Below are 18,668 nucleotides of genomic sequence, written 5' to 3'. Positions count from 1 at the left end.
GGGAGAAGCCTGAAGGAAGATCTGGTATGCAAAAGACCGACCAGAGGCAGAAAGGAACCTAGTGGCATCTGAGAGACTGAAAGGAAGTCAACATGAACTATAGAGGCAGAAAGTGGTGAGTGAAGTGGCAGGATAGGGAGGGAATTTCAAGCAGAAAACATGTCCTGTCAAATGCTACAGATAGAATAAGGACTGATAAGAGCCCACTGCACTAAATGAGAAACACAACCTATCAGTCTCAAAACACTACTATAGTAGTATTTACTAATTCTTCCAGGACATAGACCAAGATGGCTTAAGGTATCAGGCATGTAGACCAGAACTGGATTTGACTACCAGGATCTGTGCTTGAATATAAACTACAATGACCCAGTAATGAGGGGACTAGAATATAATCTGAATCCTTACAGAACAGTAAGTGTCATAAAATCAAAAGGCAATAATGAACCAAAAATGGAAACCAACTAAAAACTGAGAAGCAGAGACATTTCAATTGAGATTAGAGAACACATATTTATTCTTTAATTAATCCTTCCATTACATAACACTCTTTCTCTATGCCCCACAGGCTCGGAACCTGAAGTGAGAAGACCGACCGATGTGTGGTCTGTTACCATAGTTTCAGCACAAGCGTGGCAGAAATGCCAGAAGATTATGGAATTTAGGGAGATCATGAAAGATCATTTGCAGATTCCAGTTGACCATGAAAACAGTCAGGTGAAGTCAAGAAGGGGATAAGATACTACAAAGGAAAAGAACGTAATTAGCAGATTAGGCACAATTATTATTAAGTAAAAGGACAGGGAGAAATGAGAATGTGAATTTCTGGTTTCAAAACCTTAGAATGGAGCAGATCTCCATAATAAAAAGGTCCAAGATATATCAATATGTTGTGTAGGGTGGAATGAGTGAAATAGGTATAGCTGTTAGACTTAAAGAATCAATGTGATTTCAAAGAAATGAAAAGAAGCTCTACATCAGTCTGAGACTGGGAAATCCTGATCTAGAAAGGCAAATAAGACACTAAAATCAGCTCCCTCTGTCCATGGGTTCCAAATCAGTGGATTCAGTCAATCACAAATCAAAAATATCTAGCAGGGGGAGAAAGGTGGTTGTAACTATCCGGAACATGTGCAAACTTTTTTTCTTTAATTATTCCCTAGACAATATAGTATAACAACTATTTACATAGCATTTACATTGTATTAGGTATTATAAGTAATCTAGAGACAATTTAAAGTATATTAGAAGATATGCATAGGTTATATGCAAATACCATGCCATTTTATATAAGGCATCTGAGCATCCGAATATTAGGGTATGCTCAGGGGCCCTGGCACCAAACCTTCATGGATACCGAAGGGACAACTGTAGTAGAGACCACATAGCTAGAAAGTGGAGCAGAAGGCATAAAGAGTCACAGCCATATCACACTCAACACCGTTTCACACAGTGACTGACTGACTAATTTCACGTACTGCTATTTGATTTTCTGTGACACTGGGAATTAATATAATATCAACATCCCTTCACATCAACTACCCAGGACCCAGATTGGTAACAAGCTTCAAATTTAACGTTGAAATAATCAAAAGTTCTTGTAGCCTAAAATTGTTCAATCTACTTTGAATTAGTCCAAACACATGTAGCCTTTATGGCAAAAATCAATATTATTCCAATCCTCTTTTTAAAAAACATTTTTATTATATATACCTATTTTTTTCTTTCATTGGGGTAAAATATTTGAAATTTAATAAATTTAAAAGACAACCTTTTATTTAGAAATCAAAAAACAAGTTACATGTATTTGAATTAAAAATGCTGAATGACTTTTTATTTAAAAAATGTAAAGCTAGACTAAAAATCAACTATCATAAATTGGCTAAAATACTGAAAACTTAAATATGTAAGAATATGGGTTTAATCTTCCATGTTCAATAGTAAATATTTTCACACAAAACCATTTGATAAGACTTAAAAATCTACTGAATATGGGAGAAGTGTAATAATAAGAACCCAACTCACAAAGAATAGGAAGAAAATGGTAATTATTAATAATCACACCATTCGTTGGGTGTGGTGTTGTTGCCACTGCTGCCTACATTATCAGTCTCCTTTGTAATTATGACAGCGCCTTTGCAATGCTGAAGGAATATCGTGAAGATAACCTGCAAAGACAGGCCTACACATAAATGATACATTAATATCTTTTTCATAAAGACAGAGAATGATGGGCAGCATCTGAAGTATGATCTTATTATGATCACACTGGCATGAATCAATTATTCATGACAATTTGAGATGGTGGGAATCTTTTTTTTCTTAAATTTTCTAATCGGAGTTCTCACAAGTTCTCATGAACCATGGAAAATATACTTAATTAAAGAATGTTCCAAAGCAGAACAAATTTCTCCACCCACTCTCTTCTATGGTTCACTTTAATGTAATTTTCACCCTCTAAGACAGCATCTGTGTGTTTTAGAAGAGATTTCCCTTGACTTTCGTGTATCTTGCTGCAGAACTCAGGGGCCTCGAAAAAATCCAGCTTTTGGTGGAAAACTGTGGAGCATGGATTTGTCACTAACTCCTTAAAGGCTAGTTGAAAAAAAAAAAATGGAGCAAATCAGGTACTGATTCTCAGCTTGCTAGAGAGGGATTTCCACCAGCCCCTCTCATTCTGATAGACCCCTACACACTGTACGGAGCCTTGGATAAAACTGGAAGCAGGTCTTCCTGCCTTCTGCTGGCTGTGGCCAGCTAGGAGCTGAGAACCACTGCCTTCTGGAGCTTGCTCATGGCAATTGTTTCACATAGCTATACAAGTTTCTAATGTTTGTGACTAGAATAGCAACTGATTCGCCCAAGCCCAGAAAAACTCCTTCTTTCCTGAATTCTTGGAATTTACTGATTAAACAATTATAAAAATAGGTATAGAATATTACTTTATGTTTACCAGAAATAGAGTCCCACCCCTTCAATGCTTACAGCCAGGCCCAGCATCATGGGTGCGAAACTATGCAGTTGCGGAAAGCCCTGTACTTAGAAAGACCCCCATGCTGGCTTAATGTTCTGCTGTTGTTCTCTTGAAATTCATAATAATGTTTTAACCAGAGACCCTGCATTCTCGTTCTGCACTGCCCTCCATTTTCCGAATCATGTAGCTGGTCCTGTCTCCTACAGAACCTGAAGGAAGCTGAATGTCTTGGTCTACCTATAACCTGAAGTATCTTCTACAGGTAACTAAGCTATAATGCTACTTTAAAGAGGTGGTACCCCACTGTGATATTTTGCCATATCACGTGATAATTTTCTTTTTAAAATATTTTTGTTTTAATATAATAAAATAATTCACTTCATGGGGAACAAAAAAACACAGAAAAGAGAATACAGAATATTAAGTGGGAGTCCTCTTCACCCATATGCTTTCACTCAACTTCAAATAACTCCCTAAAGGTAACTATTGTGAGGAAATGGATCTATATCTTGCATTAAGAAAAAAAATAAACACACATGTATAATTTGATATTAATCTTTCCTTCATATGCATATGTATCTATATATACACACACACATACTGACGTATGTCTTTTTTCAAATTATCATTTTGTATATCTACTAGACTAAATGGAGAAGACTCTTTGAAATCTTACAATAATGACGACTGGTTCCAAAAAATCTGTATTTTTTTTTCCCCCATTCATTTCAGGGACCTCACCTTAGAGAATATCAAACTACTATTCCATTCATCCCCAACAGGTGACTGACCTTAGGCCAAAGCAGCAAAGAACCAGAGATGACCAGACCAACTGGCTATTCTTCCTAAACCATTTGTCTTTCTTTTCTTTTTCTTTTCTAGACAGGGTCTCCCTCTGTCACCCATGCTGGAATGCAGTGATACATCACAGTTCACTGCAGTCTCGACCTCCTAGGCTCAAGCTATCTTCCCACCTCAGCCTCCCAAGTAACTGGGACTACAAGCAGGCACCACCATGCCTGGCTAATGAATTTTTTGTGTTTGTTTTGTTTTATGGAGTCAGGGTTTCACTATATTGCCCTGGCTTGTCTCAAACTCCTGAAATCAAGCAACCCTCATGCCTTGGCTTCCTGAAGTACTGGAATTACAGGTGTGAGCCACTGTGCCTGGCCCCTCCTGACCCTTTAAGCTTCAATGAGGCATCTGAAATTCAAGAAACATTGATAAAAACCCTGCTTTACCTATTATTGGATATATTTGATTAAAACAAACCTCTAGATCTCCTCTTCCCCAGCTGTTATACATGGCAATTTTTGTGCAGCCTTTTCTGAATATAGCACTTTTAGTTTAGGAGAAACTATTTCAGTCACCCATCTTCCTTATGACTATACCTTGAGCCTTTACCTCCCCTGAGACTATTCAAACTCAGAAATCTTAAATTCATATTTCTCATTCTCATACTGCATCTTCTCTTCCCATATTTTCCATTCATTTACTATATCTATACCTGTTTTATTTCTGAAACAACAGAAAACTTATGGACTATTAACCCCTCTGATGTTTTTTCTTATTTGTGATGCCCTTCTTGTCTTTATTTCCTTCCCTACCCATTTTATAGCCGTAGCTCATCTCTTCACACCCTCTTTGGACAATATCCACAAATCATTTGCCCCACTGTCATTTCATCACAACTATCACTTGTCCAAACTAAAACCTTGGGCTTCATTCTCAGCACCTGTCATTCCTTTAACCCTATATGTCTTACTGGCTACATCCCATAGAAAGCTGAATCCATCTCCTCCTTGTAATCCTACCTGTCATTACTCCAGTCCAAGACACCTTCCTTTCTCAGAGACATTATATAACAGTCTTCCAGTTGATCTCTTAATGCCTTCAGTCCTTCCCATTCCTATTTATTTTCTCACTATTTCCAGAGTCATCATCCTAAAATATAGCCGAACTAAAACACAATGTTGATTAGGTCACTACTCCCTTCAATGCTATCTTCCCTTAAGTCTTTAACAGATTCTTTCTCTCCCATCTCTCTCCACACCTCATCTAACATTTACATCCCAGTTTACACAAAACTTCCCCAGCTTCCCTCAAAATGGCCATGTCCTCTCTTACCTCTAGAACTGTAGCTGTGCTGTGCTTTGGGCTTGGAACACCCCAGCTTCAGCCCCTCCCATGAATGGCTTCAGTTGGTGGACTCCCTTTAGGTATCACAGACAACACTTCCACTGGAAAGCTCTCTCTGGCCCCCTCCCCACATTAGGGTTTGTGTTATCCCATGAGAACCTACTACAGCCTGCACTTCCCCACTGGAGCACTCATAATACACATTATCATATCACAATAAATTGTCTCTCCCACAAGACTGTAAACTTTGAATGCAGAACCCACACCCATCACTGTTATCTCCAACAAAACGCAGTTGGTAAACCATAAGCATTCAGTCTTCATGTAATCAATTTTTTATTTTGTTTTTAAAATTACTCTTTAATTCCTAATTCACAAATTTCAATATAACAACATGATCTGCAAAAATAGAATTTATGTGTAAGTTCACAGAGTGTTCAGATCCAGGAAGTTTGAGGTTTGAGAACTAAAATTATCTAGACCACAGCATTTGTGGTCTTGATCATTAAATGTTATTTATTTCTTCAGTGGTTAGCATTTTTGGGATGATCTCTAAGCCAGTTCCCAAGCCTCAGCTCCTTCTTGAGGCTCAGAAACACTCTCAAATAGGAGAGGAATAAATCTGCCTCCTCACTGAGCCCTTGTCCACAACTTACACTTTAATGCCATCTCATTTCCCCCAACAATGACCCAAATAATTTAGGAATAACAGGAAGAGATTAAAAACCTTTAACCAAAGAAGTAGGATATAGATTACAAATCAAATGTCATAGAATGTAATAAAAGTGAAAGGTAAAGTAATAAATTAGAATAATGATATTAATGATAATAATAAGACAATAATAACAACACATATTGTGCTTTATGGTATACAAAGCACTTTAAAAATACTCTTATCCAATCTTCATGAAAACAAATCTGATCACTTAAGCACAATGGAAAGTATCTAGAAAAACACAAAAAGAAGCTTTGTTTGGGAGAAACACAGAGAAGTATACATAGAAACATCTACTTCCATAAATTGTAAAGCAGTCTCTTTTTTTCTTACCCTCTGCAAATTCGTTTGTATATAACTTGTCATTTCACAACTCATTAAAATCCATGAGCAAATTCCAATTTACAAATCCAGAGAACTAGAGGTAAATATGAGAAGGAATTTATTACCAATTACAATCTTTAAATACTAATGGACTTCATTATATATACCTTTATACTGATGAACAATATCTATATATGCAGTAGGATTACACACATCTGTTAGAAAGGCAGAGAATAATATAAGAAAGAAGAAGAAAAGAGGAAAAAAAGAAAAGAGGAAGAAAAGGAGGACAAAAGAATGGGAGGGAGAGAAGGAAGGATGGAAGGAAAGTCCATCCAAGCTGGAGGGAGGGATGCAAAAGGCAGGGAGGGAACTAAGGTCGTCTCGAATTTTTTTTCTTACGGGTAGGCAAGAAAAATAAGGAATATTGGATGCAAAAAAGGCCATAAATAAAGTGTCATTCCTATTCACCTCCTCAGAAAATGAATGTTATACAGAGCACTACCATAAGAACTTCACCGAAAACTCTTCAAAGTAGCCTTATCAGTAAACAACAGTCAAATTTAGAACTTGATTGCTTTAATATCATAAAAGTCATCTATACATACTTCAAACTTGACATGAATAAACCACGTGAAGCCTGGGAGTAACAAGGGAGTTAGAAAGAATAAATGGAATACTGTAGTGATTTAGAATCTTCATCTCAGGACCTTAACGTCTGAAATAATAGAGACAAGGTAGGCAAAGCATCTCTTCCCTCCCCCTCATTAATTCAATACACTTAAGTCATCATGCATTTATTAAGCATAAACCATGCAGCAATCAATGTGCTGGTTATTGTTGTAGACAATATCAAGGGTCTCAGAAAGACATGACCTTTTGGATCCAGCCTGTCTGGACATGTAACTCAATGCAGCTATGATGAACTTAAAAAACAAAACAAAACAAGCCTTAGAGCTAATAGTTGGGCTCAAGGATAATAATAACGAAAACCAATAAATTCAGTGTGTACTTACTCATTTGGCTCTGTGCTAAGGAAGCATACAATATGCATTTTCTTGTATGATCATCAAAATGACAATGAGGCATAAAGTGTTAGCACCTCCCTTTTAAAAATGAGCAGTTAGAGCTCACAGAGGGTCCTAGGTAACTGACCCAGCATTAGCAGTAATGACACAGCCACAGTCTGACTCCTAGAAGTCAGTTTCCATTGACCTCTCAGGCCCAGAACATTAAATACTCAAAACAAAAATCGGCTCAAAATGAAATGGTTCTCCCCAGCTTCTGGGCAGAAGCCAGATGAGGATGGAATAATGCAGCTTGAGAAGAAGTGTGTCAGGTAACTTGACCTCCATTCTAGAATACAGCCTAATGGCTGCCATTGACCAATGAGATAAATACAGGAGCCCATCAAAACTGACTTAGGATTATCCACCCAATCTTGAACCCAAACGATTGGTTTGATTTTGCAATAACTGACCATAAAGATCCTCCTCTAAAACAATAATCAAAGCACGTGTACTACAGCCACATAACTGTTTGTCCAACATATTGAATAAAAAGAGAATTTTTCTGAGAGCCAAATGGAGGAGGAAAAGACATTGAGCAAGGCAAAAGTCAGAATTATTTGCTTCCAATATGTACTCCCAAAAATGAATGAGCATGAAATATTAGGGAAAAACCTCCTAGATTACCCAAGAAACATCATGCGATAGCTATATCTTCCAGTCTTAACTAGGTCATAGTTATCTAGGGGCTGGTTGATGGCCTTTTCCATATAAAGTGAATTCTAAGGAAATCCAAATTAACACTTACTGAAACGTGCCTTCAAATGAGAGCTGTGAAATAAACTTAATACAAACCTCTCAATGCTCTTTCCTTACCAACAAAGTAAAAATGTTCTAAGTATATAAATAGCACACCTGAGTATCTGCTTTTCTTTCAGTATTTTACATAAAGGAGGCATTCCCTAAAGTGATGAAATGGTATGCATTAAGGGGTGATCTGCATTAAGTTGGCAAAGGCTAAGAAAAGAAATAATAGAGCTCCGAATAACAGAGCCTGTTGATGTTGAGAGGAATTGCAGATGATGCCAAGAGAAAGGTTTCAAGTAGCAAGATGAGTGAAAAGGCATGATACAGCAGCTCCATAAGGGTGAGCAAGTGTGAGCCGGAGAAGAGCTTGCATTCTACTGCCAATTAAGTGCTTACTATTATGAGAGCTAAAAACTCTTCAAAATGAATAAATGGGTTAAATAGAATGGGGATTACCATTTAAGTAGAGCATTTTAACTTTGCTTCAGATCATGGGAATTCTATAAAATCACAAAGGAGAGAATTAGCTGAACAAAATAGTTTAATTTAATGGGAAATTTATTTCAGAAGAGAAGCTAAGGAAAATTTCTGGAGTTAAGTAATGACATTCAGAATTAGGAGACGTTTATGTAAAAGCAATGTCCAAGGATAAAGTTAAGTAATAAGAATTTTCAGAAAGACCTAGAAAAACCTGAGATAGAGACCTGAGGCACTTTATAAAGAGGAACAAAGAAAAATGTAAGCTCTCTATAGGAAATAATTAGAATAGTAGAATTTGACCTAAATTAAAGGAAAATATTACACATGCCTGAGTGTAAGCACAGTAACACACACACACATACACACACACACACACTCTTCTTCCTACCTTAGAAATCCCCCCAAAGACTGAGATCAAAATGTTGCTTCTGTTGCTTCTGTTCCTTTTCTTGTCTAATTAAAACATGAAATGTTGCCTATTGCCTGTTATCAGTTTATGCATATTACGGGTTAAATAGAAAAATGAATATTAATTGATGGTGTCGCTTCACTGTAACATTTATTTTACTAAGTCAGAAGAATAGTGACAATTAAAACAAGGCACAGCTTCAAATTATATACAATACCATATATGCTAATCTGAGGGGAAAAGCCAAAGGCTTAGTTGGTGCTCTTATAAATTCCAAAATTTAAGCCACCTTCCAGAAATTAAATTATACACTAAAATATGTTCTAAGAGTATAAAAGCCTTTTGAAATGTAAAAAGGATAAAAAGTCATAAAATAAAAAAAGAGAATTTCCAATTATAAACTTTTTTCATAAAACCTCTATTGTTTTTAATTCTTTACTAATTTGATTTAGAAATTTTTAAACAAATTTAAGTGGTTAGAATTGTCTTTTTAAATTTAAATTTCATAGGAAAGAGAACCAAAATGTGCGTTCTCTGACCAGATTGTGTGTGGCCTATTTATTCGAAATGTTTGATTCCATATGAGTTTCTTCTTTTTATTTATTACTTCCAGAATGTATTCTCTGTAATATGTTAGCAATTCAAGGGCCACCAATTTGAAATCCACACTCTGAAAAACCATAATACCCCAGGTCTTTCACCCGCAATGTTTTCTAGGTGGACCAGGGAAAGCAGACTAAGTACAAACTTCCGTGTAGAACATGAACCAAGTATGAGTTCAAGCAGGTAGTCTGCTAAGGTCAGGGTTAAAGTTCATAGAATAATTTGGAAATTATTCTCAGCTTGAATATCCCTTATAAGGCCTGAGAATACACCCTTTAATTAGAATACAATTTCCAAAGCAGCCACTCCCTGACTTTCCAGAGCTCAGTTATTCTCAGCAAAGAAAAGTAAAAACAGCCTCATTACACTGACAGCTAACAGTCCCCTATAAATTATGCCTTGAGTGTCCGGCAAAGAAGGCAGCAGCCATCCGGCACAACGGAGACACGAGCTGCCAAGCCCTCACTAACCACTTTCAAGAATAAAGAAAAAGAAGTCACATTCGACCGCGTCTGTCTCCCTCATTTCTTGCGTATGCAGCTGATCTGCCCCATGGAAGCTTGGAAAAAGAGTGGGTTGTGCATTTGAAAATGTTCCCACACCCCAGCCAGACTCATTTTTCTGATGATCCCTCTATTCAGCCAAACTCGCGCTACAGTGGGAACACTAACATCAATTCCGTGAGAGCCAGCTGTCCGCTTCTTCCACGGTGCTCAGAGAGCCACACAGAACTCCTGGAATGGGAGCCAGCCCGGGCCTGACTCAACACAGATGTTCCCCTCCTCCCATGAAGCTCTGAGCCAGAGTCTCCTTTTCCAGGGCCTATTGTTATTACAAAAGAGTTTCTGGGCCCCCAAAATGTGCGAGATGCTTAAGCAAGAGGAAAATACACATCTTCCTAACTTCAGAGTTAAGACAGACAGACATTAAATTACACAGAGATGGCCAATGACTCTGTGGGGAAGGCCAAAGAAGGAAAGTCAGGCAGCTCTGAGAGTTTAATATCAAAGGAGTTGGAATAGCAGAAGCTACCACAATACCAAACTCTCAAATGCTATCCAGAATTGAGTCAGTTTTAAAGATCATATAAAATGTTCCACTTCTGCAAATCCAGATATCAAATTTTTTCTGTTGGTCCAACAAAGTAGACTTTGTCTAGAAAAGTGTGACTGGGAAAATAACAAAAATGGAGTTTTTGAAATTTATAATCAAAATTCAGAGTCAGATTTCACCCACAAATATTTGGAAATGCTTGCCATCTTATGTTTCAGGCAGGAGTGGCATTGCTATCTTTGGCCAGTATCTTTTGTATATCCATTCAACTGTCAGTTTCCCCAGCAGCCCTTTCAGAGGGGGGTGTAAATTTCTGTATCTCTTCATTCCTTCAGTGAGTATTAGTAAGAAACTAGACAGTTGTTTCCTAATGTTCCAAAGTCCCATGGCACAGGATACATCATTATCTCAATAAAGAAACTCATGCAATTTACAATATATTTGATTGGTACCCACTTAACCAATGAAACCATAGAGTAAATCATTTTAATTCATTCTTTTTAATGGTATGGATTCTATGACTAATATGAGCTTCACCAAATAATATAAACAAATTTAACACATTAGCATGACTCTCCATATTCTTATTTAATAGTGTTTGTATTTTTTGTTGTTGTTGTTCTAAGAAATCTTATTCACATTTTCCTATTGTGGGCCCTAGGAAAAGAGATTAAGGAAATAAACCAATTAAATGAAGCACACACTTAAAATTGTTACTACCGAGAAAAAAGTGAGAAAACCATTTTGCTTCCTAACAGATAGAGGTAAAGTTGTCTCTAGAACTTCTTCTAGTGCTAACTCTGGTTGCTAGGAAATCAGAGATAAAATAGGCCAGTTATTCCACAAAATCATGTGTTTCACAATAGCAGAGTCAATATTAGATAAACGCTAATCAATATATGTTTTTGAGATAAATGTTTACTTGAAATAATGTTTATATGATTCTTTGGATAAAGCTATATAAATCTTCCTCCTCACTAATTTCTGAGTCTCATTTCCTTCCTTCCTACTCCCTTCTCCAAGACCAAAGTGTATAAAAACCAAAATGGTCCTAAAATTAACCTAAAACATACTCATTTTTAGAGCTTTTGTTTGAAACCTGGAAATTTCCTTCAGTAGTGCTTTTATTGTTGTTGTTTATTTTCTCCTAAGTTGGACTCTCTTCCTTCTTTTTTTCTAATTTATTTTGTTTAGTTTTCAGTTAGAGACAGGTAGTGGCATTCTAGAGAGGAAAGAAATGTTCTAAGTTTCAAAATAAGTGTAATGTGGAAGACTGTAAAGGATCTATAGTATGAAGTTACTTAAACTAAAGAAATAAGTTTTTAAAAATAAAATAAACATTTGATCCCAGAAGTAAATTCTCCTCTATCTACTCTGAAAAACTGAGAAGGAAACATGGTATTTTGGTTACTCTAAAGGGGCATATCAAAAGATTTACTCCCTATGCTCTTCCAGGTGTGGCTTAGCAGCAATATTTACACCTACGTGTTTGCTATGTCGAATAATTCATTGTATGGCAAATTCATCTTGAACACACCTAGGGGAACTTAGTGACCAGAACGTAAACTCCAGGAGCTCGAGAGCAGAACCCCACATGGACTCAGCATTCTGATCAGCACCCAAAAGACATGGTATTGCAGGGCATTCAAAGAATAACATGAAAATAGACCAAAGCTTTTGTATGCAATTTTAGGAAGAAGAATATCACAAAAATTTTTTTTAACAAACAGTGATAAAATATTAATAATAAAAAAATTGGGAGTCAGTTAGCTAGAAGAACAGAGACCGTAGTAACATTAATCTTTTAGCTCCATCTTTCTCTTTTTAGTTTCTCTATCCACATAGACTTAGAGTTGTTTGACTTCCACTTAGTTGTTACTCAAAAAGGAACTGAATTTTGACTAAATCTCTCTGAGAAGAGTCCAATATTTAAGGGTCAATTCTTCATTTCTGAAGAAAGACAACACTGACAGCATTATGTATATCCTAGCTTTAGCTTTGTAATTTAAAATACGAATGAAACCACTTTTAGATAAACTGTTGATTTACAGATTTGTAGCAGAATTATCTGGGACAATTAACGAAGAATATATTATCATAGTCATATCCCAAAATCACTCAAAGTTTTTTCTAAAAATACTTACTTCTAATGAGTTCACCATCTGAAGGATTTCCCCAAATGGACTGGTCTTGCATCTCTCCATGTGTGAAGTGGCTATTGGTAGCTTGAGTTATATCTTTCTCAGTATTGTCTTTATCACATTTTCCTGAATTAAAAAAGATACATTTAATATAATTGATTTTATATATTTTTCTCTCCTTTTTTAGTATATACATTTTTTGAAATGCTTCCAAGTCTGCCATAATTTAAGGAAATAGAACAGGTATACTTCTATTGCCTGCTGCCTATGTTATTGGCTCAGTAACAGGTATTTACCGAGCACCTACTATCAGCCTGGCATTAAAGAACCAGAGATGTTCATGGTAAAAATAATCTGTTAAGTTTACAGTAGACAAGTAATTTTAACACAGCAAGAGATGTTCCATGATAGAGAAATGTGGAAAGGTTACAGGAAGCATGAAAGTGAGTGAGCCCATGCATGCAGGGGGTTGAGCAGCAGGGAAAGAGGTGAAAGAGAAGAAGCTCTGATGAGTGGTAGAGATGAAAGTCAGCCTGCAGCTGAATGAGGAGTGACTGAGTAGTGAGGAGGTATAGAAAGCAAGTACAGCATTCTCTCTCTAGAAAGTGAAGAAAAAGTCAAGGACTGTGTAATGCATCCTCTGAGAAGGGGGTATTTAGGATGAGAGATTCACAGGTGGGTTTATGGGTTCTCAGGGAGAAAGCCAACATGTAAGGAAACGTAGAGTCTTTGGGGCGCATAAGTCAAGCCAAAAGCAAACTGGCAACAAGGTAAAATGCATGCTATGAGAGGTCCAGAGCACTAAAAAGGTTCAAAGGAAGAAAAAATACTCATCAGGATTCAGAGATCAAGAAAAGCACTGAAGAAGATGGTACATGTTGGATGGTCTTTAAAAGATTCGTTGGATTTCTAAAAGTCCAGATGGGAGAAAAGTGGAAGAACAGCACGGGCAAACTCCAAAAGCAGACGTTTGGGCAAAGGTTCCAACTCTCTGGACTGTGAAGTACTACGAGTGGCAAATTAGGAGAGAAGACTGTGAAGGTTTGATTAGAGACATTGTGTGGACATTAGAATGCTAAGGTGAGAAATCTGGATGAAATTCAAAAGCAAGAAAGCAAGAAAAATAAGTCAAACTAGCCACTGAAGCTTTATGAAATGCCTTATCAGAACCATGCCTTAGGAAGATTAATAAACTTGTGCACACTTGTGATTCTCAGTTCTGGCTGCACTTTAAATCACTTGGTGAGCTTTTTTTTTTTTTGTAAGTAGTTTTAGAACTAAAAAAAAACAAAAACAAAAACATATTTCTGGATACCACAATCAAAGATTCTATTTCAACTGAGGGAGAAGAGGCTGAACTCAGATGATTCCATTGGAGTATGAATACATCTAAGAGGGAGAATACAGCAGGGGAAACTAAAAGAGAGACTTAGCAAAGTCCATATTGAAGTTGATATGAGTTTAATTAACTGGATAACAGATGGAATAGGGAGGAGATGTGAGAAACTAACTAGAGGTTTGTAAAGATTATCAAGGAAGATGGGATTGGATATGACCAAGTTCTCAGTTTGGATTTGACTGGGAGAGGCTAAAAATCAGGAAACCAGTTTATTCTTTTAATAATATATATTTTTGCACAGTAGATGTTTAGGCATTGTGCTAGGTGATGAGGATGCAATGAATTATGAAATGCTGCCCAGACCTTCTTGGAGTTTACAGTCTAGTGGATGAATTAAGTATTGGACATTTGAATTTGCAAGTCAGAAAAAAAGGTTACAGCTAGAAATAGTCATCTTTCTAAACTTGATTTCCAAAGCCATTCAAATTAATGAGCTCACTAAAAGAGTGAATATATTAAGAAATATCAAGAAGAGTACCAAGTACCAAGAAGAGTCCGTACAGTTAGGAAGGAGTTTAGAGAAGTAAGAAAAACTGCATGATGTCAAGCCATGGAAGCAAAGAAAGGAAAGAGATTCAAACAGAAGTTGTTAGTCAACCGCGTTAACATTTCCAGTGGAAGGAAAAAATTTCTGCACATGCAAAAATTTTTCATGTACCATGGGGATTTCACAACAATTAAAAGTTCTGCCATGAAACAAATTTCAACACATAAAAATAGAGGGACACCCACTTGGGACCGAGTCCAGAGGCTAAGGTCTGTGAACCAAATGGGGTCTTAACTTCCAAGGATTTTTATAAACAAAACCATATTCAAATAGCAGTAAAATATAAATTGAAAATATGCTAAACCAACATGTTCTAGATTTATGTAACATTTACTCAGCATTATCATAGAGAAATGTAATCTTCATGAGATATGTTAGTTTCAATTAAAATCTTTACTTTTTTAAACAACTCCAGAAATCTTTCCACTGCTACAGTCAACTCAAGGTCATTCTGAGATTGTCAATAAAAGAGATTTTTCATGGAAACTCCCTAGTAGACGTGAACTAGCTCATCAGCAGAGTCCTACAGACTTGCTGCCATTGTTATGTAGCTGACTGCCGCCAGGTGTCATGCTAGTAGGCTTGATTCAATTAGTAACTTTAATTGAAGCTGAATGAAATTAATTATATAATTTTGAGCTGTTCAAATTTAATTCCATTAAAATTAATTCATGAAACCAAGGCATTATGAAGCATTGCTGACTAAAAGAAAACAGGTATGAATAAAGCCTCTAGACACACTTGACTCATATTTAAATCATGTCCAATATTCGAGTGCTAAACACAGACCCTCTCAACTCTCCATTGAATAAATGAAAATGCCATGTGGTCCATATACACATAGATGTACAACTATATAACCCACTCTAGGCAAAAAATAAAGTTCTTCCTGCTCTAAATTGTTATTAATGGACAATTTATCACATTTTCAAGAAAGTTTCCTTATTTGTGAAATTCTAGAATTAGGTGATTCCCAGTGTCCATCTCAGGTCAAAAAAGAAAAAACTATCATTCTCTGTTTGATTATATTCAATAAATAGTAAATAATATGCAATTACTATTAATTCACTATCCTCAGTCTATTCAACTTTGCTTCTCTTGAAAACTAAATGTCTTGGCTCAAAAGCTGGTCTCAGGGTTTTGCTGTGATCCACAGCACCCAGCCCAAAGTAAGATTCAGAAAAGGTTCCCAATAAAAAAATTTAAATTGACTTTTGCCAATTCTCCATTTGTATAAACAAAACTTCTGTGACCACTTGACTGTTCTGTGACTTTCTAATATATGCATGTTATTTGATTAATATAGTCTTACTATTTACTCATTTCAATGAGCTACCCATATGGCAGTCTCATAAATGGTGGGCAGTTACATATTAACACTGAAGAAATGCTCTGAAGAGAGAGCAGGATTATTGACAGATAATTGTAAGATGGGGATCATGATATCCAAACATGAAACCAACCTTACTAAAGCTTTCAATTGGTTGAGTCAGCCACTACTCATTACAATAACAAAATGGAAGTTTCTAGTAACCAATTTCCATTATCAGAGTAGGTTTTTTGCGTTATTTCTGAAATGAGAAACAGAGAACTCAGCCCTGGTTTAATAAATTTCACTCTGGATAATGGAGGTTTGTAGTTGCAACTCAACTAGTAGGTAGACCTGAAAGACAACCCACAGGCAATCAGTTGATTTCAGTCACATATGAAATCAGTCTGTACCTTTCTATAAGATTTCTATTTATATGTCCTACAGGCATACATCCCCCCCAACCCAAAGCAGCAATTTTCTCTTAAAAGGGGGCCTTCATTATCTCAACAATGCTGTCTTTCTAAGCCAATGGTCCTCTACTTTGGCTCGGGGTTAGAACCGCTGTGCAGCTCTTGAAACATAAAGATGCACAGGCCCAACCTAAGAGTTTTCAACTCAGGTGTGTATGGGGCTGGGGGAGTGATGTCATCATGATATATGGCCAGGCTTGAGGGGCACTATTCTAAGGGAACTCTTATCTTGTACTACACAACTATTTATATTTAAAAAAAAAACTTAGGTATATCAAATATTGAGATACAGATGTTGCTACTCATCCCCTTGTCACAGTATTCCAAGTACTAGAAAATAGATTTGTATCTAATCATCTAATTAATATAGAGGTATTTATTTCTGTCTCCATGTAAGGATAACTATTAAGAATACAAAATCTGGCTGGGCATGGTGGCTCACGCCTGTAATCCCAGCACTTTCGAAGGCCGAGGTGGGTGGATCACCTGAGGTCAGGAGTTCGAGACTAGCCTGACCAACATGGTAAAACCCCATCTCTACTAAATACAAAAAATTAGCTGGGCATGGTGGCACATTCCTGCAATCTTAGCCACTTGGGAGGCTGAGGCAGGAGAATTGCTTGAATCCGGGAAGACAGAGGTTGCAGTGAGCCAAGATCACGCCACCACGCCACTGCACTCCAGCCTGGGCAACAAGAGTGAAACCCCATTTAAAAAAAAAAAAAAATGAAATCTGAATTATATATAACGCTAATCAATTATACTAATAATGGGATAAAAGAAATATGTTTTAGATATCAAAATAAAAATTTAAGATGCATTAAAAATAGTACTAGATCAAAGGATAGTTGAACACCACTGGCATCTACTTCCAAACGCTGGCTCCTGAGCATCCTAGTGTGTCTACTCTGGACAAAGAAGTGAGGAAGAACTACTTTCCTTTAGATGAGGAAAAAGGCGAGGTCCCTGGCAACAAATCCTCTCACTGGGAAGACCAAACACACACACATAAACAATCAAGCAACTGCAAAACAGAAGGTAGTGACAACTGCTCCGTCATAATTCTGGCTCAAAGGCTGACCATCTATGTGACTGGGACTCATTGACTTCATCCTCTTCGTCAGGAAATGAGAGCGTTGAACTGGATGAATGCAGAGGCCTTTCTGGCTCTAAAATTCTGCAAATCTGATTGTTCACAAGAGCTAAACAATAGAGCCAAACTCTCATATACACAACGAAGAGTGTTTAGAATGGAGTAGAGGAAATCATAGAAAAGCCATTGTAGGGCATTGGATTTGAATTAATTCTCAAAGAAAGTGACAAACCTGAATTGAGCAAGAGAAAATGGAAAAACTAAGGGTTCCAAATGATCAATTTAAATACAATATGTCCTACTCAGAAATGACTATCTATCTTACAGAATCAATGCCCTTTATTTTCCTGTTTCTAAAGAAGGGCATGAATGGTAAGAAACAATCTTCTCCAATCTCAATTCTTCCTGTTGAAGGAGAATGAAAAATATTCAGGTAAATAGAATTTCCATTTAATTTAAAATTCTATAATATTTTACCTAGTTGGCATTGTCTAAATTTAAAACTTGGTAGTTTTGCTTGTCTCCAACAGTTGGGGAATAAAATAATAAGATGGTGATTAGCAAGAGAGAAAAATCTAAGAGCATTAATAATAAATTAGATAATAACATATAAAATATGATATATGCCATATAATAGCCACTCAACTAATATGTTTGTTACATAAGTTTTAAAAAAATAAAAATTTTCTTTGTTGAAAGAATAATCAATGTTTGCAATTACAATATTAATGGTTTTCAAAGGACTTAAATATATAATATTTATTTGATCTTCAGAACCATCAACAACGCAATAAAGAAAAAAACTTAGCTCAGTTTTACTGACGAGAAAACAGTCTCAGAGATAGATATTCAGTTGGAAACAAGATGATAAAATCCTCTGCAGCTCAGCTAGTTTCACATCCCACCCAGTGTAGAAAGGTCTATTGCAATACTCAGCCCTTCTCCAAAATTTCAAGGATTGCTACTTCACAAGGGAACAACTTTTATTCTTGGTCAGGTTGGTGCACTAACAAGTTATTCTTTTTTTTTTTAACGTAAATCTGCTATCAAGTCATTTATAACTACTCTTAGTTCTGCCCTTTGTAGGTAGAAATGTACGCTTTACCTTTTCTATAAGACAACTGTTCAAACTATTGAAGAGGGATATTTTTCCAACAATTTATAATCAAGCAATAATATTATCTCCATAACTGAA

At 36.4% G+C, this 18,668-nt stretch overlaps 1 protein-coding gene across 2 annotated transcripts in view; it reads right to left on the bottom strand.

Moving 5' to 3' along the window:
- The window catches only part of MDFIC (MyoD family inhibitor domain containing), a 99,436-nt gene that overhangs the window by 66,865 nt on the left and 13,903 nt on the right, over positions 1 to 18,668 (bottom strand). The window contains exon 3 of one of the 2 annotated variants that reach the window (XM_054495783.2): positions 12,656 to 12,778. The exons of the other annotated variant lie outside the window; for it this stretch is intronic. Within the exon in view, the coding sequence (XP_054351758.1) occupies positions 12,656 to 12,778 (123 nt within the window). The remainder of the gene's footprint in view (positions 1 to 12,655; positions 12,779 to 18,668) is intronic. 2 annotated transcript variants of the gene reach the window in all.

This window comes from Pongo pygmaeus, chromosome 6 (genome assembly GCF_028885625.2).
Source record: "Pongo pygmaeus isolate AG05252 chromosome 6, NHGRI_mPonPyg2-v2.0_pri, whole genome shotgun sequence".
Classification (NCBI taxonomy): domain Eukaryota; kingdom Metazoa; phylum Chordata; class Mammalia; order Primates; family Hominidae; genus Pongo; species Pongo pygmaeus.
The sequence above is the reverse complement of the archived record's forward strand: the minus strand, read 5'-3'. Positions and strand labels throughout refer to the sequence as shown.